The sequence below is a fragment of the Dama dama genome, chromosome 30 (assembly GCF_033118175.1).
Source record: "Dama dama isolate Ldn47 chromosome 30, ASM3311817v1, whole genome shotgun sequence".
NCBI classification, from domain to species: Eukaryota; Metazoa; Chordata; class Mammalia; order Artiodactyla; family Cervidae; genus Dama; species Dama dama.
In genome coordinates, this window is record NC_083710.1 from 85,200,051 (window position 1) to 85,225,618 (window position 25,568).

The 25,568-nt window shown below is 40.1% G+C and overlaps 1 protein-coding gene across 3 annotated transcripts in view; it reads right to left on the reverse strand.

The window, feature by feature from the left end:
- Positions 1-7,052: 7,052 nt before the first annotated feature.
- ARGLU1 (arginine and glutamate rich 1) overlaps positions 7,053-25,568 on the reverse strand; it is a 28,825-nt gene continuing 10,309 nt past the window's right edge. Inside the window, exons 2-4 of one of the 3 annotated variants that reach the window (XM_061133425.1) lie at positions 24,335-24,560; positions 21,963-22,046; positions 7,053-7,904 (exon numbers count right to left, since the gene is read on the reverse strand). In XM_061133425.1, the coding sequence (XP_060989408.1) occupies positions 7,740-7,904; positions 21,963-22,046; positions 24,335-24,560 (475 nt within the window). In that variant the 3' untranslated portion in view covers positions 7,053-7,739. Of the gene's footprint in view, positions 7,905-21,962; positions 24,561-25,568 lie in introns of those variants that run through there. The other 2 variants (XR_009691317.1, XM_061133426.1) reach the window with 2 other exon arrangements.

Consider the following 25,568-nt stretch of genomic DNA (forward strand, 5'->3'; position numbering starts at 1 on the left):
GGGTGGCTCGGTCCTCGCCGCGGGCGCCAAGACGCGCGCGCGGGGCTGGGGGCTGAGGGGGGCCCTTTGTGCGCGGGGAGGGCGCCGGGAGCAGCTCCGCGCGCAGCTCCTCGCTCCGGCCGGCGCCGCCGTCCCCGCCGAGCTGAGTCCGCTCGGTCGGCGCGCTGTCAGAGCGCTATAAACGCGGAGCCCCGCCCCGAGCCGCGCCACCCATTGGCCCGCCGCGGGGCCCTCGCCACCTGGTTGGACGGCCTGTCTGTCCGTCAGCCGCCGTCCCGCCCCCACCCGACAGTGGGCGGTGCCAGCTGACAGGTGAGCCCCGCCCCCGGCCCCGGGCGGGCGGCGCGAGCGCGGCAACGCGGAGGAGCCGGGGCCAAGGGGGACCCGCCCGCGCGAGCCCCCGGCGCCCCCGGAGCGGCGGCCTGGAGACGCTCGGCCCGGCGGGCGAGCGGGAGCGGGGACAGCGCGGGCCACCTGTCCCCGTGCCCAGCAGCGCCCGGCAGCGCCCAGAAGCCGCGATCGCAGGGCCCCGCAAGCGCCCTAAAGTTCGGCAGAAGCATCACGGCGAGGGCGCCCCTTTTCCCTGCGGAGGGGAAGGCGGTGGGTTTCCCGAGGGTCTTCCTCCTTAAGAGGCGGGGGACACCCCCCCAAACTGCGCAGAGGGGCTCGAGGCCCCTCGCGCAGCCCCTAGCCACCCCCTCTCCAGGGCCTGTCGGTGACGCTTCGCACACCTGATTTCTGCCCCAAACGCTGGCCGGGGCGCCCGATCCCAGTGCGCGGGGGCCGGGAGAGGCAGAGCGCGTCTGCCGGGGACCCGGCGGGGCGGCCGAGCCCCGGGGCGCTGGCTCCCCGAAGGCAGCGCCTCTCCCCGAGCGCGCCGCCGGACCGTCTCCTTGACTGGGACACGCTCACACCTCCCCAAGGTGATCGCGAATTTCGGGGGTGACCGGGACAGACAGCGCCGAAGCGGAGGGGCGGCGGGAATCCTTCGCTCCGAGTCCCGGCGGAGCGCGGGCCCCCTGAGCGGCCGGGACGCGCCGCACCGCGGCTTCCGCGGACCCACAGCGCCCACTAGCGGCCGGTCTGCGCGCTCCGCGGCAGGAGCGGGACCCTCGGGCGGCCCGTACTCCGCGCGCGCGCGCGCCCCGCCGCGCAGAGGGGCCGCGGGCGAGATCGCCCGAGTGAGGAACCGCCGCGGGAGCGCGGCGGGGACGAGGCGCCGTACTGATTGCAACGATTCAGTTTGAAAAATGTATGTTGTATACCTACCTACAGCATGCTTTAAAAAATTCCTTTCTACACCAGGGTGCCCTTAATGTTTTAAATGCAAAGAACCAGTCACTACTATTGCTACGAATTCTAAATTTTTAAGACGGATTATCCACTAAATTTAAAACATAACTAATTATATGGTTTTAAAAAAATCTCGTTTAGATAGTTATGAGTTTCCCTTTCCCTCTTCTTTGTAGTAAGTTTGGAAGAGTTTTATGGTGCATTCAGCATTCGGTTTTTGGACATTACGAATGTCCAAATGTTAAATGTTAAAACTTCTGTGAAGACTACTTTGTTAAGGCTGAAAATACCAAGGCAGGCGAGGTACCCAATTCATTCATATTCCAAACAAGTCTTTACAAGAAGAAAACAACTGTATTCTCTGCAATTGCTAGTTTTCAATGAAAGACTCCAACTTGCGAAAATATTTTAGTCTCGAAGACAGCACACCTATTGGAAGTCATCCTGACTCCCAGAGGACTGAAAAACCCGGAGCAAACAGGCAGTATATTTCACAAAAGCAAAAGTTTTTTTTTTTTTTTTTTTTTTAAATAAGCTCACAAACATTTAAGGGATTCATTTGAAATTTAATATAAAGCTAGCTTATAACCCTTAAAAAGTACTAAAACCGAGTGTCTCAATAGCTGTTTCACCTTTATCGAACTTATGAAATTGTGAAATTTAAGTTCTGACCTCTTAGAGCCTACATCCTCTCTCCAAGTAAACCAGAGGAAATAAAGGAAATTTGCATTGTCTGAAAATAACCCTGGCTTCCATTTTTAGTCAATCAAATATTCTCACATCCAGAGAATTTTACCTTGGGGGAAATGTAAATGCACGTTTAAATGGCTTCATTTTTAAAAAATGAAGTGTGTATCTGACCAAAAAATAAAGTTACACAAAAAGATTCCTATTACATAACTTTAGTGTGAATACGCATTAACTTACTTTCAGTAAACATAAAATAACTGTAGAAACTATGTTTAAAGTACCAGCAGTAGCAACACCACTGCTCTTTAGTTAATTTCAATAATTAAAAGCATTACCCCAAGTCACTTGTCTCTATCTTACGCCTATCATACAAGGGGAAAAAAACCAGTCCCATCTGGCTGGACTGGTCAGTTTAATAGCTCTTTGTATTTGGACTTCTTTACAATTCTAAGAGAAACATGGTTTTTGAAAACCTGTAATTCTACCAGCATATATTTAACCCTACATCTAAAAATGACATTTTATTTCAGCAAAAAACATTACTTCAACTACTTCTAGTGTTAAGGAAGAAATTTTTAAAAGTCTAGTCAAATTTTGGGTGACTTCAGAGACAACCAAAATATAAAAGTTGGATATAAATTTGAATAAACATAGATATAAAAGTTTGATAGTTAATAGTTTTAAAAATAAGAGGGCAATGAATTTTGCTCAAGTAAATGTACCTTACTAGTCATGTTCCTACCCCTTTGGGGTTCATACTCAAGCTTTGGTCTTTAGAACTTGTTTTCTTACATATTCCTTGTATAGTATTCCAAGACTTTGAAAGACATCTTTAACTTTCAAAAAACTATAAAGAAATGTTGTATCTAAGTTTAACATTACAGAAAAATTGCTGATGTTTGCTTCTTGTTGATTAAATGTTGTCAAAGCCATGAATTTTCCAACATAGCTGGAAGTCTCTGCAGCACTACATGCAGTTCACCTCATACAAGTTACTAAAGTTGTAAGAGCTCTTCCCCCAGAGTGCCACTTTGCTTGGTCTCTTCCCTGGTAAGACCAACTTTGCCACACATTCCTGCCTTATCAACTTACAAAATTCTCATTATTACACATTGCAGCATGCTAAGTTAGTGTCTACTTATTAGTTTGGTAGGAAAAAATTATTAGTCATTACATAGGGTTCTTGGTCAAGTTATTTTTCCCTTTGGGAAGTTTCATGACAACTCATACTTTATAGACCCTAACATACTCTTTAAAGAACCAAAATACCATTCCTTTCTACTACAGGTGGCTTCCAAGGTGACTTTCCAGTGGTAAAGAATCTACCTGCCAAAGCAGGATATGCAAGAGAAGTGAGTTTGCTCGTTGGGTCAGGAAGATCCCCTGGAGAAGGAAATGGCAGCCCACTCCAGTATTCTTGCCTGGGAAATTCCATGGAGGGGCCTGGCAGGCTACAGTCCATGAGGTCACCAAGAGCTGGACACGACTGGGCAAACATACAGTAATCTAATAAATCTCTAGCTCAAATGATCACTGCTTTTATAATATTATTAATGCAAAAGGACTGTATGTGGAAAGAAAGGTATGGCTCCAACTACCTCTGGAACCTGGCACAAGACTTCACTTTAGATCAAACCAGTCAACCCTAAAGGAAATCAACCCTGAATATTCATTGGAAGGACTGATGCTGAAGCTCCAGTATTGTGGTCACCTGATCCGAAGAGCTGACTCACTGGTAGACTCTGATGCTGAGAGACTAAAGGCAAAACAAGGGGGCACTAGAGGATGAGATGGTTAGAAAGCATCACCGACTCAACGGACATGAATTTAAGCAAACTCCGGGAGATAGTGGAGGACATAAGTGCCTGGTAGGTTATGGTTCGTGAGGTTGGGAAGAGTTGGACACAACTTAGTGACTGAACATGCTGAGATTCCCACTTCGTGCACCGATAAGATACAGACATACTGTGTATTATAATAAATTCTGCTCTCAACATGTAAGGGTTATTACTGACCAGCAGTCTCCATCAAACCATTTTTGCTCCTTTATCCCACTTTGCAGTAAGAGATTTCCTAGTACCTAGAACCAATTGGAATTATATATTCCTTTAATTCATGTTGTCATTAATTTAATCCATCCTGAAAGCCCGGAAAATGAGGAGGGCAACAATCATTACCCAAATGTATACAAAGAATCAATCCATTTAGTTCTAACCCTAATAAACCAGGCTTAGTGATCAGCAGTTACAGCAATCTTACAAGGTTATTGATGCTACTGAACACACACACACACCTTTGCTTGAATGGCAGTGAAAACTACCTGAACATTGATTTTACTTTTACTCTGAAACTTACTGGCTTCAGACGTGGAAGGATAAATAGTGAAACTGTTCCAGCATCCCTTGGTCAACCACCAGAGGCTCAGGAAAGGAACAATCTTATAAAACAACTTCCCATGAAATTCAATTACACACACACCAACTTTTAAATCCTATTGGCTTGTCTGTATCCCCCTTTCCATTGCTTCCTAGCTGCAAGTTACTCTTTCTAGTCATTATACACACACAGTAGATGGATCAGGCAACGTGATTTAACCATCTGAAAAGCAATTATGGCTATGTGCTACACAACATACAATGCGGAACACTGAGTATAAAACAAACTACAGCTCCACTGGCAACTCTGTGCCTCTGGACCACAGGCTGTTTAAAAAAAAATAGTGACACTCAAAGCGCAAGGGTAAACAAAAACATTTATGAACACCACAGGTGATGGTGAAGAATCAACACCTCCTCAAGTGGCAATTCAACCAATGAAAGAGTGGGCCTTCTGCTCGGCCTTCATACTCCTCCCAGAGCCTGCATCTTCACTGGCTCTGGTCCTTCCGCTAATCAGTCATACTTTGGTACCTGAGCGTTCACAAGCCTCCTGGATGGTCTCAAAAATTGATACTGTGTCTTAGAATTCCTCATGGCCAACAGATAAAACAGATGGATGGCTCTGGGTGTAAACGAGCAGAAAATTGAGACAACCGATGACAGACACTCTGGTTTTATTAACATCTTTGGAGAAACTTTAGTTGAGAACTCTGATATAAAACAAAGCCTTGGAAACAATATATACACCTCAACTGACCAGGATTCCATGCTCATTTTACCTCAGAAAATTTAAAAAGTAGTACAAATTTTCTTTTGCAAAAAAAAAATTTATTTTTTGTAAACTAAATTATTTGCATATTCTTAAAATTACTGGTGGCTACACAGAAAAGCTATGGACAGTACTAGTATAACTAAGAAATTAACTGAAGACAGGGAGAGCCTAATTTGCTGTCTTCACAAGAGAAACTGGAGCAGTGTATCTTTAACTACAAACCCCTTCCCCTCTTTGCAAGAATTAAAGAGTCCTCACACATAGCTAATTTAAAGGTTTAGTTTATACAACTGATTTCATTCTGCAAACTCCACAATATAAATGGCAATAACTACATATTTTAAATACTGTAATAAAAATAAACAAAATCATTAGTTAATTCTGTAATGCAGTAAGAATTTATAACTTTAAAAAACAAATTATGAAGAAAAGCATACTTAATAAATTAAGGAACATCTGAACTGCTAATAGTTTGGGAAAGAATTTGAACTTTTATAATATGTATACAAAAGCAGTGGAAATGAAGAAAACAAATCTACACATTGCTGTCGCACAGAGAAGATTGGGTGTACTTTATTAACAATTCCATCCTCTTTCCTGCAGCCTGGAGCAGGAACAATTTCATTATTGGACGGGAGTCTCCAACAGCAAAGGGATACTGCAATATGTTACTAAGCAACTCACTGTGATTTCACACCATATGAGGCAGGAAGAAGTTTTTTAAAAATAAAAAAGGCACGCATAAGCTGATTTCATATATTCTAAAGTCCAGACTACTCTCTTAGATACAATGTTTAGAACACTTGTATAGCAAAACAATTTTTAAATAAACATTTCCAAAAACTTGAATACACAACTTAGGAACAACGGATCTGCACCCCCCCCAAAAAAAGTTACATTTAAAAAAGTGTTAAGAATCATAAAATAATTAAAGCTAACCTAATTTAGAGATTAAAAAAAGGATTCATATGCAACCTAAATTCTTTAGGGTAAATAAAGTGAATGTTTTATTAAGAGTAGAAGGTACCATGTTTACTAAAAGTCAGTTCTCACTACAGTTCATGCCTATTTAAAATTCTATCTTTAAAGATATTTAAACCTAGTTTATTGTTCCTTAGCACAATTAGACTCATGAAGAGCTCAAACTAAAGCATGCACACACAAAATAATCTAGCATTTAGTCATATCATTAACTTACGTTTTCACTTTTAAAAGACTGGTCAAACTGTCTCAAAAATATTGGAAGGTTTCTCTACTTTGATGACCTATCTATGTATCTCAGGCAGCTTTTTTATATCTATCTCCTTTTCTTGAATAAATGTTGTAATGCCAGTTGACTTAAACATATGTAAAGATAAATGAGGCAGATTCTAGTGTATAAAAGTCATTTATAAGATACCACATGCAAAAACAAAAGAAAAACTTTTAAGTTGAAATGTGTTTTCCCAAAAATAAATGTGCAGGTACCCTCCACTGAGGGCGATCTGACCTCCTTAGCCTTTTGTAAAAGAACAGAGCTAAGTTCTTTCTGATGGCCCACTGTGAAAATAATTTAAGATACTGTAAATTTTAGAAGCATTTTTCTAGTCTTTATTAAGTATAATTTGTGGTGACAATACTTATTATCCTAAAATAGAGGTGCAGGATTGAGAATTTCAATCTTTTTCTGGGTGCTTAATCTTTCTTAAAGGTAATACTGCTGCCATAATTTCTTGTGTCAGCATAAATTAGGTATTTGTAAAAATAGCCATTAAATACTAATTCTCAAGTATATTTAAAGTACATATAAATCCTATGTTAAAAGTATCAGCTAGAAGAAATATATAGCATAGTCCTAGGATTTCTAGATTGTTGACATCAAAAAGTAAACCACCCTCTTTAAGACTTAACAGAACTTTAAAAAAAATTGCTTCAACATATGAATTTAAGACTTTTACTTTATTCAGCAAAATCATTTATTTACACAGTGGGGAATGCTGGTTTGATTCTGTCAATGAAATAAAAACAAGGTGAACAGAGACAATACTGAATTGTATATGTATTTTGTACCAGAGCTGACCAACTGTTTCCTTACCTGTGTCAGGAACACCAAGAGCAACGGTATCACGAGACACTGGTTAACAATACACCACAAAGGTCCAGTGACACCCTGGGGCTTCCAATGCAATCACCAACTTTTTCTTTTTTTATAAATATATAAAAAAACAAAAAGTCAGCAAAACCAGCATTATGATGTAGTAAACAGAGTATAACTCTAAAGTCAGTGGGTCAGTAAAAACCTTATCAGACCATCCATAGTTTACCAGTGATCTGTTCTTCCTCAGACCACTAACACAACAGTCCAACAGGTGAAAAATAGATCGCTTTTTAGAAGGTACCAATGATCTGATAAGGATCTGACTTAATGGATGTTAAGAGGGGGTTGGGGGGGGGGGTGGGTGGGGGGGAAAAAAGGAACTGTAGAGCATAGCCCCTATTAAAACAAGCTAACTTTCCAGATTTTCCAAATTAAAAAAACAAAAACAAAACAAAAAAAACCACTTCAACATGAAGCTACCATACAAAGTTTTTCCATATTTCTTTGTAAAAAGTTCAGAGTTTGCAGTCTAATCCTGGGTTTTTAACGAGAAGGACAGTTTCGGCCTGGACTTCCCCTTGCCCAGGATAATTTTTTGTTCTTCTTTTTGTTGACGCTGTCGCTCTTGTTCTAGTTTCATCCTTTCCTCATGAATCTTTCTTTGTTCTTCAACAATTCTCAACTGTTCTTCAGCCTGTAAGTTCAAAGTAAAAAATTAGAATCTTATCTTTTATTTGTAATATTCTGACAAGTTAATCAAAAGGGGTATACAAAAGTATATGTTTAAAAAAATCTTGCCGAAGATGACATAGAAGGTATCAGGGAAAAATACTGACGAAGTAGAAAAGAACTCCTTATAAATTATTCCAACATTTTCCAATACTGTTTTTTATGAAAAATACATGAACAAATCGTTAGGAAAGCACGTGAACATTTTGAAGATGAAAAGAAGTTTCTATAATCATGCCTTGAGCTCAGTATACATTTTGTCCTATTACCTATTTTTATTTACCATTTTAGTAACCGGACTAACAAACTGTCAATTACAAATCGAGGCATGAATTCTAAACAGTATGCTATCCACCAATTTGTTTTAATTAAATTTGTAATTAGAAAGGCATAAAAAGATCCTCAATGGTGCTACATTATACTGTCATACTGACAACCAAAAAATAATAAACTTTTTTCTGGAGAGAAAAACAACAAAACCTTTCTGACTTGGCTGACTATAAAATGTGAATTTCAATCAGTTCAGTTCAGTTCAGTCGCTCAGCTGTGTCTGACTTTGCGACCCCATGGACTGCAGCATGCCAGGCTTCCCTGTCCTTCACCAACTCCTGGAGCTTGCTCAAACTCATGTCCATCGAGTCAGTGATACCATCCAACCATCTCATCCTCTGTTGTCCCCTTCTCCTGCCTTCAATCTTTACCAGCATCAGGGTCTTTTCCAATGAGTCAGTTCTTTGAATCAGGTGGCCCAAGTATTAGGAGTTTCAGCTTCAGCATCAGTCCTTCCAATGAATATTCAGGACTGATTTCCTTTAGGAAGGACTGGTTTGATCTCCTTGCAGTCCAATTTCAAGAAAATTAACCACAAGGTTTATCTTTAACCTAAAGGTATATCTCCTGGTCGGGAAGATTCCCTAGAGAAGGGATAGGCTACCCACGCCAGTATTCTTGAGATTCCTTGGCTATTTTCAATAGACACCAATAAAATTAATTCCTGCAATGCCTTCAACACCTTCAGTCTCAAGCAACCAACTTCCTGTGTTCTCTACAGATTTCCTCTCTGCACCAAGAAAATGCAGGCCATTCTCGCCAGCTCCTTCCTCCTCAAGCCGCTCTTCTCTCCAGAGATACCACATCCACTTCCTTAAACTCTCAACTAGGTGCAATTCCACTCCACTCTCCCCCAGGGGACATCAGGTAGTGTGTGGTGGTGACTTGAGTCATCACGACTGGGGGATTGCTGCTGGCATCTCGTGGGTAGGAAACAGACTGCCAAACATCCTACAAGGCACAGGACAGCCCCCACAACAAACAACTGTCTAACTCTTAAGTTTAAGAGTGCCAAGGTTTGGAAAACCTGCTCTAACCCTGGACTTCTGAATCTCAGTTATCACTGAGTTGTCCTTTTTTCCCTATCTGACCTTGATCGTAAAATATTCACTACGTTATCTGAATGCCTTTATATTTCCAAAGTCAAAAATTCATTGCTTTCATCTCCATTGTTTTCCTGAAATTCCTTTCTAGATGGCCAGGGCATGGCACATGCAGCTGAATCAAGGTGGAGTAAAGACTCTCAGGGTGCATGCCTGTGCTTCTGAAACTTTCACCAATACAAACATCCCTAAGGTTCTAACTCAGCCTCGAGGAAAGCATATTAGAAAGAACCCTGGGGATTGAAGGATTTTATATCACAACCTCAACAACCCACTTGAGAAATTTATGAAAAGCACTTTGACACTATCTACCCCAAACTACATTTTCATAGCACTTTTATATCCAGCAATTTCATTTTCTACTAGTTTTATTCTATAAATATACTTGCATACATGCAAAATTGAACAAATTTATTGCAACATGGTTTGTAAAAGACTGGAAAAACCCTATAAAAGAAAATACTGTGTAGCTGTTAAATCCAGAATCATGTGATATTACCAATCAAAGAAATTAAACAAGATTTAAAAAGCAACTTCCTTCACAGACAGAAAAAAGTATTCCAACTGTACTGAAATTAACTTCAGATTTGAGTGAAGAAAAAGAAAAGGTTCGTTTTCATTAAGTCTACAGATACAGGCGAGGGCAGAGTCTATGCAGCAGGGAGCATGACTAAGTTGGGGTGGTGCTCAGCACTGAGACACGATGCCCAAGGCCAGCGAAGCACGGCGCCTCCCCAGCACCAGACAGGGCACGATTCTCTCAGCCGTGAAGCACATCTTTCCTGTCCTCATGCACACACACTCCTAGTTTGTCGTTACGGCTTTAAACCAAGCATATTTTTTGGCAAAAAAAGAAAAAATATAGAATTTTCAATAAACCTATCATGGTAATCATTTCATAAGCCAGATGTTTAGGCTATACACTAACCCATACAGTGCTGTATGTCAATTATATCTCAACAGAACTGCAAGAAGAAAATAGAGAGTAACAAAACAGACATTTTCAAATAAAACAGTGCAGAAATAAGTGTCTTTGTGTAAAGAACATGTATCCCAAAATGTGGCCTGAAGTAAGTTTTTTAACAATTGTTAATATATTAAGGAAGGCTCCCTATTTGTAAAACACTCAAGGCTTTTGTAAAACACAGAAGAATTTGACATGCATAAAAGTTGGTTTTTAAGATTCAGTACTTCAATAATCTTGGGGAAATCTTAATTTTTTTTGGCCCTTATATATAAATAATGACTCCAATAGCAATGACAATAACAATGAAATGATCACAGAGTAATTATATCATAGGGTAATTACAAGATGAAATAAGATAATTATGAGAGCACACGGTAAAGTACAATACTTTATAAATGCTACAAATTATCCTCTAAGCCAAACAAAAAATATCTGAGGCCTAAGTACAGTGACCAAAGAAGAAAAACCATTATTTTACCTCTAAAATAAGAAAATTATGTTGAACTGATAAAATTACAAAGTCCTTTTCAACTGCAAGTTAACGAGTATGTTGGTAAATTGATAAACCCTGACAATAAAGTACATTTCATATTAAAAAAGGCCAGTTGAGAAAAACCAGTGTTCGCTCATCTTAACGCAGTGGCGTTTAGGAGATGAAGCCTGCCTGTCCCCTGCGTGTGGCGGGCTCCACGGCCGCCTGGCCAGGGCTTCCTCGGAGCCGTGCAGCCCTCTCAGGTAACTGGCCTGCTGCTCTGTCTCTCACGACCCCGTCTGCAGGCAAGTGCACACGACCCCTCTCCCCTCTTCATTTCCAATGTGCGCAGAAGAAACCACTATCCCAGAGGAGGGGGAGGGCACGCACAGGCGTGTTCACACCGAGGGACAGCACCGAGTCCTCTCACACCACGGCGCCCGGAGAGAAAGGTCCACACCGACGATGCCAGTCGTCACAGCGGGGCCAGCCTTCCCGGCCACTGCACCCAGGGCCCTGCTTGGTCTCAGAAAGGTTTTCAACCCTCACCCTATTCAAAAGAACGACTGCTGAGATGAAATACACAAAAGCAGAGTATACTGCCATAATAGAAGGGTCTACCTAGCCCCTCTCCCAGGATTTTGTCTCCCTGTCCCTCTTTAGCCAGAGGTTCTATTACCTTTTTAAAAATTAACTCCTTTCTAAGCATTCTCCTTACACTGTCTGCAATTGTGGATCAAGGTTCTTAGCTACAATTTCTTTAGCAAATAGTGATACGGAAAACCATCACTCTCTACTTGGAATATGTATGAATTTTTATGAAATATGTATCAGGAGTGATAACAGGAATAATGGGGGAAAAAAAAATTACAATTAGGAATCATGCCCCTAACTTGGAAATGTGAATTTCTGCATTTTAACCTTCCAAAGCATATGTTTCACTCTGCCATTTTGCAATTTTAACACACCCTCCCCTGTATTAACAAGTACAACATAGGTTCCATTTTAGATTAAAAAATATTAAAAAGAAAATCTGATGTAATTAGTTTTGACCCTTAGCAAACTATGTTATTCACACACAAGGCCAAAAAAAAAAAAAAAAAGGTGGGGGGGGGGGGTGGGCAGGGAGCTTGAAAAAAGTGATACCCTCTTTCCCCCCAGGGGCCCATGTTAATTTAGTTATTCTGACTGACACCTTCTGAGGATATATACCATCACTGTATCATTAGCTACTCATCTAAAGAGAAATAGTAACCACCCTCCATCTAGTCCCCTTTCTGCTCAGTTTAATTCCCCTTTGCTACCTTTGTAACAAACATACTTTCCAAACTTCAATGTTAGATAACATCTCCTCTCTCATTTTACCTAAAGTACAAACAATTGCTTCAAGAACTGCCTGGTAATTGAGCATGGTATGAACATACCATACTGAGCATGGTATGAAACACTGGGTACAGAAATCACTGCCTTCCAGATCTCTGGAGAGGCTGCTCGTCATTACTGCCAAAAGAGATAGCTGACACTTTCAGGATTCCACCATTCGTGTCTTAAAATTTCACAAAAAAGAAACTGTACTCTTCTAGATGCACTTCTTTTAATTTTGTGCCCTAAATTCTCTGTTCTTTTACTCAGTTCTTTTGCTTGTCTTGTTCAATACTCATCCCTTTTGTGAGTTTTCCTTCAATGCCTGGTGACCCCTGGTTCTTAGCATGATCACACCCAGCCTTCCAGGTTCCTAGTGCGGACTTCCTTCTCTGGCATTTTCCTCTTCTTCCTCCCTCTGCACACCCTCACCACTCACCGAGTTCAGCTATTCTCTTTACTATTTCTATTTCCACCTTATCAAGTGCCCACCTTTTCACTGACCTCAGTGGCTTTCTTGTTTCTATAGCCTCTGTCCTTCACACCATATCGCACAATGTCAATACATTTAATGTTCACAGTTTTTTAAAAAACTGTTGCCGAAAATACAACATAATTAAATCAGTTTTCTACTTTATCATCTGGGAACAAGCCTCTCAATGCCTGAAAACCCTAACTTGCCCACCATCCCATCTCAAATTAAGATATTTAAATTGACCTTTAAATTTGATGCCATATCATGTTTTCCCATCTCTTAAAATGTATAAACATGTCGTTACTAGTCAACTTACACACACTCAGCTCTATTACAAATGTTCCGTTCTCTTTATAACCGTTAGTTTCCGGTAGGCACTATAACATATTACCACAAACTGGAGAGCTTAAAACGACAGAAGTGAATCCAGCAGGCAGTTATCACTGCAGCAGAATCAAGGTGCTGACATTCCGGGGCCACATTCCTTCCGCCAGCATCTTTCCATCTCTGTTCTGACTTCACACCACCTTTTCATCTGTTATGGAGTCTGAAAGTCTTTTGCCACGGTGTCTTCTCTATCAGTCAGTGTTGGCAGTGCTTCTGCTGATCTCCTAGGCACATCTGGCCATGAGCCAACAGGCTCTGCCACGGGTCCTTCTTGGATAATCTCACCTACTCCTGGCTTCTGCTAAAATGGCTGAGGTAGCCTCTGAGTTACATGCATAACCTTTTCAGCATTAGGAAGATGTCCAGTCATACCCTTGGCCTTCTTTCTAGAACAAGCATCAAGTTCTCATCTATTTTACTTCCTGGTTCTTTGCTCAATTTCTCTCTTCTTTCATTTTACATAAATTATGAGCAGAAACAAGACTGCACTTTACTTACAAGTATCTTCAATCATACATGAAGATCATCATTACGTAAGTTCTGCCTCTCACACAACTGTAGGATACAATCCAGCTGGGTTTTCTCCCACTATATAATAAGGAATTCCTTGCCTCTAGTTTCCATTAACATGTTATTTATTTTCTTCCCACCCCTAACCAGAAGTGCCCAGAGGCACTTTATAAAGTCCATATTCCTACCTAGAGTCTCTCAAAAGCAGTCCAGGCATTTTCTATCATGTGCCTCAAAATTCTTCCAGCCTCTATCCACTGTCCAATTCCAAAAATATGCCCATGTTTTAAGGTAACAAGTTAGCACAAACTAGGTAGGCTGAAAACAACACAAAGTTCACCTAAGGGTTGGAAATAGAAAATCCCCACACCAAGGTGTTGGCAGCTGTGCTCCCTCACGAAGGTCTAGGGGAGTCCACTGCAAGCTTCTTCCTGCTCCTGGGGGCTGCGAGGAGGACTTCTTGCATTCTGACCACATCACTCTTGTCTTCAAGGCTAGTATCTTTCCATCTCCTGTGTGTTCTGTGGTAAAACCTCTTCTAGCTTCCTCTTGAGAAAGGATATATGTGAAGGCATTCAGTTCAGCTCAGTCGCTCAGTTGTGTCTGACTCTGCAACCCCATGGACTGCAGCACACCAGGCCTCCCTGTCCATCACTAACTCCCAGTTTACTCAAACTCAAGTCCATGGAGTCAGTGATGAGTTGGTGAATGCCTGAAGGCATTCAGGGCACAGTAATAAACCAGGATAGACTTTCCACCTCAAGACCCTGAACTTATATCTGTAAAACTCTTCATCTGTCATATAAGATAACATTCCTAAGTTTTGGGGATTAGAACATGGTTATCTTTTTTTAGGCGGCTGGAGGTATTTTTCAGTCTACTATACAAACATTAAAAAGTGCTTTTGGTTCAAGATGGCAGAGTAAAAGGACGTGCACTCATCTGCGAGAGCAACAAAACTTTAACTAGCTGTCCAACAACCATCAAGAGGACACTGGAGCCCACCAAAAAAAGACCCCCCACGTCCAAAGACAAAGACGCCGCAGTCAGATGGTAGGAGGGGTGCAATCACCATAAAATCAAACCCCATACTTGCCAGGTGGATGATACACAGACTGGAGACCAATAATACCCAAGACGATCTCCCACTGTTGTGAAGGTTCTGAACCCCACATCAGGGTTCCCAGCCTGGGATCCAACAAAGGGACTGGGAATCCCCAGGGAATCTGGCCTTGAGCGTCAACAGGATTTGATCATAGGTCTCCCAGGAGACTGTGGGAAACAGAGACTCCAGTCTTGGAGAGCACAAACAAAACTTTGCACACACCAAGACCTAGAGAAGAGGAACAGTGACCCCACACGAGACTGAACCAAAGCTACCTGCTACTGTTGGAGGGCCTCCTGTGGAGGCGTGGGTCGCCAGGGGCTCACCACAGGGGCAGGGGCACTGGAGGGTCCCCTGTAGTGTAACCCCCCTGGGAGTCTGCCATTAACCCTACCATAGAGCCCTGGAGACCCCAGGGTTGGGTCAGCTCAGGTCAAACAACTACCAGGGACAGAGTGTGACACCCCACCGCCCCAGCAGCAGATAATCAAATTAAAGCTTTACTGGGCAAGGCCCTGCCCACCAGAGCAAGACCCAGTTTTTCCCACCACCCATTCCTCCCATCAGGAAGCTTACACAAGCCCCTTAGCTTCCTCCATCAGAAGGCAGACAGAAGCAGCAAGAAGCACAGTCTCACAGCGGCTAAAACAAAAACCATATTACAGAAAGTTAATCATGATGACAGAGCAGAAAGTTATGTCCCAGATGAAGGGAAAAGATAAAATCCCAGAAAAACAACTAATGAAGTGGAGATAGGCAACCTTCTAGAAAAAGAATTCAGAATGATGATAGTGAAGATGATCCAGGATCACAGAAAAAGAATGGAGGCAAAGATTGCGAAGATGCAAGAAACATTTACCAAAGACCTACAAGAACTAAAGAACAAATAGAGATGAATAATACACCAGAAAGAATTAACAGCAGAATAATTGAGGCAGAACGGATAAATGGAGGACAGAATGGTGGAAATCACTGTTGCAGAACAGAATACAGAAAAAAGAATGAAAGAAATGAAGATGGCCGAAGAGACCTCTGGGACAACCTGAGGATAATTTAATGCACCAACATTTGCATTACAAGGGTCCCAAGAAGGAGATGGGAGAGAGAAAGGACTTAAGAAAATATTTGAAGAGATAATGGCTAAAAATTTCCGGAACATGGGAAAGGAAATTCAACCAAGTCCAAGAAGCACAGAGTCCCAGGAAAGATAAACTCAAGGTGTCTCACACTGAGACACACAGTAATCAAATGGACAAAAATTAAAAGACAGAGATAAAATATTAAAAGCAACAAGGGAAAAATGAGAAATAACATACAAGGGAACTCCCATCAGGCTATCAGCTGATTTCTCAACAGAAACTCTGTAAGACAGAAGGGAATGGCATGATGTACTTAAAGTGATGAAAGGGAAAAACCTACAACCAAGAACACTCAATCCTGCATGACTCTTGTTCAGATTTGATGGAGAAATTGAAAGCTTTCCAGACAAGCTTTTGCTTGAGAGAATTCAGCATCACCAAACCAGCTTTACAACGAATGCTAAAGGAACTTCTCCAGGAAGGAAACACAAAGGAAAAGACACACAGAAAATAAACCCAAAACAATTAAGAAAATGGTAACAGGATCACAAATATCAATAACTATGTTAAATGTAAACATATTAAATGCACCAACCAAAAGACACTGACTGACTGAGGGGATGAAGACATGTGTATGCACACACTTCCACTTACCACATCACTCTGCCTAACACCCCAAATTGTATGTGATTATTTTATATTGTTAAGTTAAACATGTTCCTATTGTGGCTTGTAATTGTAATTATCTTTATTTGGGGGGGGGGGGTGTCTGGTACTGATTGTGAAAACTGATAAAACATTTTTACTATTGTGATTATGTAACTATTACTCAATACCACTGTATCATGATTGGTCAACAGAAAAATAACAGAACTCTGTATCATCACAACTAGAATCTAATAGAAAAACCTGTAAACATTTTTTAAAATCCACATGTATATCAGAATTATCTTGAAATTTTTTTGAAAAATACAAATGCTCAGGAATTGCCTTTTCTCCAGAGCCCCAGATATGTTTCTAATGAGCAGTCACGTTTAAACAACTGGACTATATGATGACCTTTTACTTTTATCTAGTTTGTTTCTATTTTTCTATTTCATATTCAGCACTCCCATTTCATTTAGTTTGTTCTCCAATTTCTCCATCTCTCTTTTTGGTGTTCTTTTTCAAGGCTTTATCAAGTATAGTTAAAAAGTTTTTGTATACATACATAGTACACATAATATATATTTTAGAAAACTTTTTGACTTTTTGCCTAAAAAATTATGACACTGTGATTCCACTTGTCTTGGTATGAATGGAATGCTAGATTTCTAATTAAAAAATAGATATGCAACAAGCAACAAAGGTTTATTACTGTATAGCATAGAGAAAGATAGTCAATATCTTATAATAACCTGTGATGGAAATAATTTCAAAACTAATATATCTGTACATGTGTACCTGAAGCACCCTGCTGGGCACCTGAAACACTGAGAGTAACTATATTCAATACATACACACACATACTTTAAAAAAGCGCTTTCCTGCACCTTTCTAAAAACTCTGTTTTACAGCCTCTCCTAACTGCAAAGTAAGATCCGATTTAAGAATATGGATACATTTCATATATAGTAAACAATGGTACTATTTTTTAAATCTCTCAAACTGGTGAGATACCAACAGTCATGCAGCACAATGAACATGGGAAATCTCCCTTTCCGATAAGGGGAAAAGGAGAAAACTATTTCAACATTAAAGAGAGGAAATATACGATAGATCTACAATTTTAGGGAACCACCTGAGGGTCATTTTTCCTACTGACATAACCTCCTAGAACATTTTATTCCATGCCAACACCTATCACCTTCATTTAGTTTGTTTCCCTTTCTGAATAAGATTCATATACATTTCACAATAGTATCTGGGCTCTTCCCAGACATATCACTAAAAAACAGTGCAAAGAAGAAGACTTTCACACAGTTTTTAAGTATTATTTTAACACTGAAGAAAATTAAAATTCTCCATCTCATCGTGCTAACAGCCTTGCAAATATTTGATGATAGTTGTGCACTGCCAATACTAACCCAAGAACTGAACCCAATCTGCCAAAAAGCCAAGCCAAGTCAATTCACATTCTGGTTAATTTTCATTTGATTTTATAAATCAAGTATGTATGTCAGTTAATATTTTGTCTCCTTATGAACAGATAAAATAAAGTATCTTGATAATGTGGAATCGAAATAAGCAAAAGTTACTCTTGGTCTAGACCACTTAACACGATTATCACATATGAGAGCCCAGCGCTTAGCTAATGTGTTCCTTATCTATAGACATTACTGGGATCAATCTCTGTAGTTTTGTCACGAGGACCTACTAAAAAGTTAGTCTAAGTGTGGCTTAAGTTTACTTTCTTTACTAGTTACTCTTACATGATCACAATGGTGACATGTATTTCTTGGACAAAATGTAGACACTGGAGAAAAGTATAAAATCACTTACAAGCCTACCAATTAGATCTATTCTCAGCACTTTGGCATATTTTTCTATTAAATGTGCAAATGTCCATTTCAAAATAGGAAAATCAAAGTATATATGTAAGTTTTGTATTTAGCTACTTTCCCTGTATTACATAGGTTTGATCCCTGGGTTGGCAAGATCCCTGGGGAAGGAAATGACAACCCATTCCAGTATTCTTGCCTGGAGAAGCCCATGGACAGAGGAGCCTGGTGGGATACAGTCCATGAGGTTGCAAAGAGTTGGAAAGGACTGAGCAACTGATCTGAACTGAAAATGGTCATGCCCATTTCCATTCTCAGGACAGCGCTCTGCACAAAGGGTCCCTGTGACCACATCCCTGCCAGCAGCACTGGGCACTGACAGGAGGAAAAGACCTTCAAATGTGGCACGTCGTGTCAGAGAAAGAGCAGAGAGAGGGCCATTTCTTTGTTTCCCTACTAAGAAGGGGTTTTATGGAACCCATTACACCTACTCTCCCAACACTTATCACACAGCTTGCTACGCACAAAGTGCTTTTACTACCACAACTGCTACTGCTCTTCCCATTATTCCAAGAGATCCCCCAAAGAGCTTTCTCCAATTCTACTTCCCTACAGGCCTTTGCTCTACACTTCGTTTCCTCACACTCTTGTCCTCATTCTAACTGTCCATCAGGGTCCACATCCGGGGTCTCTCTTCCAGGAAGGTTCTCAGGGCAATTATGTCAGTTGTCTCACATAATTCATACTCCTTACCAGGCAGTTCCATATTATTAGTTGACTTTTCTTGGAACTGTCCTTGTCTCCACAATTAATACATTAAAGTTTTTAAGAGACTTGACTCTTTTTTTATCTCCATATTGCTCTTTATACATTATATCTATCATTTTAACAAGATTTTCAATATATTCCATGTAGAATTCCCTAGTAATGCCTGACTCGTTGTGACCCCATGGACTGTAGCCTGCCAGCCTCCTCTAGCCCTGGGATTTCCCAGGCAAGAATACTGAGTGGGTTCCCATTTCCTTCTCCAGGGGATCTTCCTGACCCAGGGATTGAACCTGTGTCTCCTGCGTTAGCAGGCAAGTTCCTTAAAACTGAGCCACCAAGTAAGCCTATTTCTTAGTAAATATGTATGAAGATTAAAGAACTGTACTCAAAATTCAGAGGAAGAGGAGAGAAAACAAAAATTAAAGAAACTCAATGTTTTATAAAATATACATTCTGCCTCTTCCTACACAAAGGATACTCTAATTTCCCTGCAAGGAAATGTTCACCAAGAGAATAAACAAAAATTAATCTTTTCCAACATGAACAGTAACTTATACTTTCAACTTTACTGAACCCAAGAAACAAATGAACTAATTGTGTCCAAATTCTTACCAACTTTCCTGAAATTCAAGCTTCTTTCCCTGTACGATACCTTTCTTCCCACCCAAGTTTCACTGGCAATAGGCGGTTAACAGTAGTGTCACGGCACAATCTGTTAATGCTGCCCTGGAGCAGCACTGGTCTGAGTATGGTCCAGGGACCCAGGACCGCGCAAACTCACTGACCCACAAGAGAGAAGCCAGTAAGCATTTCAGCAACTTCTACAGCACTCTCACCTCATTTTTTTAATAATGCATCTTAACTGTTGTTTTGCAAAAGTAGGGGTCTGAGGCAAACCAGGATTAGAAGACAAAAATAAAATCTGGCCAGTTTTACTACCACTTGAGAAGCTGCTCCAGACTATGTTTGCTCATCCTTTCCCAGTAATGACAAACAGAAGACTCTGAATTTATGGCTCATGTGGGTAAACACTCCTAGAGGAACACCGGACCCTGAGCTGTCCCTAGGCACCCAGACAGCCCAGGTCAGGAGGGATCAGGACTTCGGCAGCATATACCTACTTCAAGAGTCACCATCCAGCGTTTCAGGCCATCCACAACCCAAACCCCTTTACTATCCAATCTCTTACACCATGTTCTAAAAGGAATACCACCTCACCTGCTGGGTAATTTTGCTTCAGTGTTTCAACCTAAACTACACTGCTCCTGTCTTCTGCAAATATTCATGCCTTACAAACCAGACTCCATGTACCATTCAAAGCTCAACTTGCAAAACTAAATTTAAGAGGCACACTTCCAACTTACACTATTTGTACTGAGATTTCCTTATGTGGAATTATTTAAAAAAAAAAAAAATTATCACATACTTGTTCATCAGCATACAGTGATACACCTTACTATAACTTCTCATCCACTTCACATTCATGGTGTCTTTTCTACCCAAGCAAATTTTAATGTCTTTTCCTTGGTAAAGCAGAAGTGAGTCTTCCCCTTTCCCTGTGGCTTTCACTTTAACCAGGACAGTGATATTAAGTAAGAGTCCTTATGTCAAGCTCGGTAAGTTGGTTAGAGTATTTTGAGTTTGGCTCTTACGTGGGGTACATTATCTTGTAAAAGATCATGCTCTAGGACCAACTGCTGGTGGTTTCACTGTCACAGTCTTACGCATTATAAACAAGTAGTTGCGGTCTTCCCTCACCCCTACCTGGCCATAAGGATCCACCTCTAAGTGCTTGTCCCACTCTTCAACCCCATGAACTGCAGCATGCCAGGCTTCCTTGTCCTTCACTATCTCTTGGAGTTTGCCCAAACTCAAATTGCTTAGACACTCCCAGATCTTTTTCTGTGCCTTTATAAACACAGTCACAGAATTTGTTTTTTTCTAAACCACTTAAATGAAATCTACATCTTGCTTCCCCCACAGTCTACAGCATAACTTAGTAGCAAATGTTTTCCTGTGGCTATATTATTCACAACCATTTCTAACTAGGCAAATCCTGTCTACAATCAAAAGTCCCTCTTGGGCCATGTTTTCATTCCTGGGCAGGAACCACCACTAATGCTCATTCATCGTTATGTTCATGTCCTTCCATCCTTGATTTATATTCTTACTTTGAAGTAGAGTTCCTATGTGCCATCTGTATAAGAAAGTTTTCCCTTATAGTGTCTGACTATCCTTTTTTGTTTTTATTTATATCTATACTCCTTTAATTCTAGCTTTCTTTTTCATCATACTGAGTATGCTTCAAAATATATTCACACTTTTAAACGGGAAAATCCTACTACAACAAAAACTTGATCTACTTTTAAATGCTAGTATATGCTACAAACAAAAAAAACTGGAGTACTAAAACACAGAATGGGAAAGTAAAACAGAAGTGATGTGCATTAGCTTTTCTATTAAAAAATCTACTTTGGTATTCTTATGCTGACTTGAATGAAATGTAAAAATTGTATCTCCTTTCATATGCCTATTTCATAATGCAATTATTTAAGTCTCTATTCCTTGTTAGATTATAAACTTGAAAAACACAGAACACTTACTAACCGGGTACACTTTATCAAATACTATATACTTATTCTGTCTAGTAATTGATAACAGCAACTTATGCCAAGTGAAATATTGCATATTAGTGCGTGTAAATACCTTCAGACTTTTGCTTTTGTGTTGTAGGTAGAGAAGAAATGTGAATGAGGTTAGGATAGAAAAAAATTAGGGACAGTTCAATTTTCCCTAGAAAATCTGTTCTAAACCACTGTGAATTCTGGAATTTTCTCCAGATTAACCAGAATTTCTGGCTTGCCCCAAAGAGATTCCTCTAAAGATAGTAGCTAAAATCTAGTGAACTATTCCTACTCCTGCCTCAAATTCCTTAAAACAGTTCTGAGAACTTTGGACTATTTTTCATATATGCTTTATACATACCAGTTTGGCTTGTGCTTCTGCAATTTTTCGGTTATTCTCTTCTAGTATTCGCTCTAGCTCTTCACGTTTTGCACGTTCTTCCTCCTAAAGGGGAGGACATGTTAAGATGTTAGAAAGATAAAATGTTTTTTTTTTTTTAATTGATAAAATACTTACTAATCTTCCTCTGAACTTTTTTGATCTGACTTAACAGGGCAGCTGTATAGCTACCTTCTGTCTGACAAATGATAAACTGTGCAGCCACTAACATTTGTCTCTAGCACTAAATTTCAATCATCCCTCCCAGTCCAAACAGCAACCGACTACACCCTCCCTAATGACAGTTTCCTGGCAGTTACTACTAATACTTTAACATCACACAAATCAACAAGGACAACTACAAAACTGGATAGTATTTACCAAATTAAAAAATAATATATAAAAGATAAATAAAGTGAATATTTGTCTCACCAATTATGTATACCTACGTATTCTTTACCTATACTCCTTTAATCAGCATTAAAAGTTGAATATTTACTGTCTTGTCCAGTGTCCTGCAGAGTGTGCTCCTCGGCTGCCATACGCGCCAGCTTCCTCTTTAAAATGATTTGTACTGTTAGCTTGGCAAAACCTGCATCAGCAGCTCAACCATTTATAAAGAAACAACATACAAGGAAGGCTGAGCTGAGGAATGCAGATGTTTATGGTAAGAAGGAACAAAAAATGTAATTCATCATTCCTAAGGCAAACAATTAATAAGAAAAATACATTTACTGTTAGTGAAAAATACAAATGGTAATCCATACTTCATGGAACTAAGGGCTTCTTCCATGGGGAAAATGGACTTAACATTCAGAATTGTTGACAATTTCTAAAGGCAGCTTATCTTGTCATCTACAATCTGAACTGAAAATCAGGAATCCAGGGGGTGCATGGTCAGGAAATAAAATTCTGTAATTTATTTTTTCTTGGAGAATTTAATGAGATTTTATAATGCAAACTATATGAAGACTGCTTGATGGTTTGGGCAGTGTTGAGATCACAGCATACATATTCAAATGATTTTTAATATTTGGGAAGACTGTCAAGAGGGTTGTGTCCGTGTAAAAAAAAAATTTTGTTAATATGAAACAAAAAGCAAACGAAGAGAAAAAAATCTTCCTATGATTAATAACTCGCTACAAGACAGCACCATTACTCCAAAAGTATCTTCGTCATGAAAGACACTAATCAAAATTTCATATACTCAATTGCAGAGGCTGTGACATCCACTAAATATAGACATGTATATCTAGTTAAAGACAGCACGAGGGAGAATGCATTTGAAAAACTAAGCTTACTGGAAAACAGAGATTTAACGTAAGGTCAACTTGTCCACAATAATGCCAAGATTAAAAATGACAATGAATCACATTATTTTGAGTAAAACATTGAAGTCCAACAAAATAGAACTACGGGTTCTATTTTCTATCATTGGAATTCAGTTATTATGCAACCATGTTGAGGAACACTCAGTGCTGTAAAGTAATTTGCCTCGAGTGTTTCAGTGACTTTCAGCAAGTTTTAGGATCCTGGAGTAATCAGTGCAAACAAGCCATAAAGCTTCAGTAGCAAATTACTGTCTCACAGAAAGACATTTTCAACTTCTGCTCCAGCTGCTGATAAAACAAATCGTGTGTTTAGCTTGACTCCAGACAAGGACAACCTGTTCCTTCATAACTCTCTAGAGGAAAAAAGGAGTTGTTAGTAGATACTAAAAAAGTGGATGAATAATCTGGACATTTTTCCTAAAAAGATCCTTGAAACACATTAGGAAAATGGAGGGCCTTATGATCAGAATGCTAGAATTAGTCCATTGTGTTGAAGCAGGATTTGGGGTAGGGGGCAAGGAATAAAAGGAGGAAAAAAAGAAGAGCAAGAAAACCTATTTATCAAAAGCAGGTGCTGTCACTCAACGTTAGGCCCTGCTCTTTTTAATCTGACTGAAGGCAAAAAGCCTCTCACAGTCTAGGCAGTAAGAGTGATGAACAGAAAAGAACACATAACCACAGGTGGATTATTAACCTTCTCCTTTACCACTCCCTGTCTCCCCTCACCCTCCCAAAGAAGAATGTAAGTCCTGCAGCCATGGCAAAAGTTTCAAACACTTCTCAAATATGTAAGCCAGTTCCATTCAATCAAAAAGTATCCTTGGATAGTTTTATGGAAATAACTTTTAAGTATCAGTCAGCACATCTGAATAGGCTAAAAAATTAACTTGCACAGCAATGTTAAGTTTAGACGAGAAAGGAATGAGTCTGTATTCCATCTCTTTCTGAACTGAGCAGGAGGCACACCCGACACTGAAAGTTTTGCCATGGACTGTCTCTACTTTCCAAACGACCGAGCGTTACCTCTCTGGCTTTTTGTGCTGCAAGCTCAGCTTGTCTCTGTCGCTCGAGTTCTTCGAGCAACTGCTTTTCCATGATGCGCTTGGCTTCCTCCACCCTTCGGAGAACTTCTCGCTCAATCTCATCCTTCCGTTTCTCCAATTCTTCCTCGACCCGTTTGGCCACCAGCTCTTCCACTCTTCGTGCTGTTTCTTCCTCGATGAGTTTTTCTTCTATTTCCTGCTGCCGACTAGCAAACAAAGTGGGAAAGGTGATTTTGATAATATAGTAAACCAAGAGTTGAAAGAGAACTAGTTCTAAGTCTGTAAAACAGAGTCCGATTATATATTTCTATGATTTCACAATTCATTCTCACATAACATACAAGGAAAAGATAGATATCAAGAGGTTAAGTGATACCAAAATTCAAATAAATATAAGATCATGGTTTTTTCTTCTGTCACTCTCTAAAGTAAATACAAAAAGACTAGTATATACAAAGAGCTTAATGCCTTAGCTTTAGGAACCGCAGAGTAAATCTGAAACAGGGAATCTACTTTCATTATCAGCTTTATAATGAAAGGATAAGCTATTAAATATATGATTTGCTCATCTGCCAATCCATTTAATCTAAGCGATGAGTTACAGAGAAGTTAGGAGAAACTTATGTAGCAAGCAATTCAGACCAGCTAAATTGATTCCTCCTCCCCCACTTACAAGCAAGGTCAGAATAAATACAGATTCAAAGAGATTCAGAGTGTGAAAGCAATAGTACCACAGCTTTTAGAGAAAACACAGACTTATTTAGCTTTGCAACTTTTACCCTTTAATGAACCTGTTCTTTCTTTCATTAACTGACTGTCAATTCAAAGCTCTACCAAATATGGGGAGTGCTAGTCACTCAGTTGTGTCCGACTCTTTGCGACCCCATGGACTGTAGCCCACCAGGCTCCTCTGTCCATGGAATTCTCCAGGCAAGAATACTGGAGTGGGTTGCCATTTCCTTCTCCAGATACGGGGAAGTGGATGAAATGCATTTTTATCATCATTTCTTCTAAAAAGTTCAATGAAGCATGATATTGCTTAATTATTCTAATCCCATTTAGATATTATATATGAACTTATTTACTCAAGGTGAAATTTGGTGCTGAAGATACTGACATTTATCAAGGCACCATGGTGGAAACGTCGCACATTTTATACCAGTGATCTCCAACAGGACAGCCAATAGTCACATGCATCCAATTTGAACTGAAGA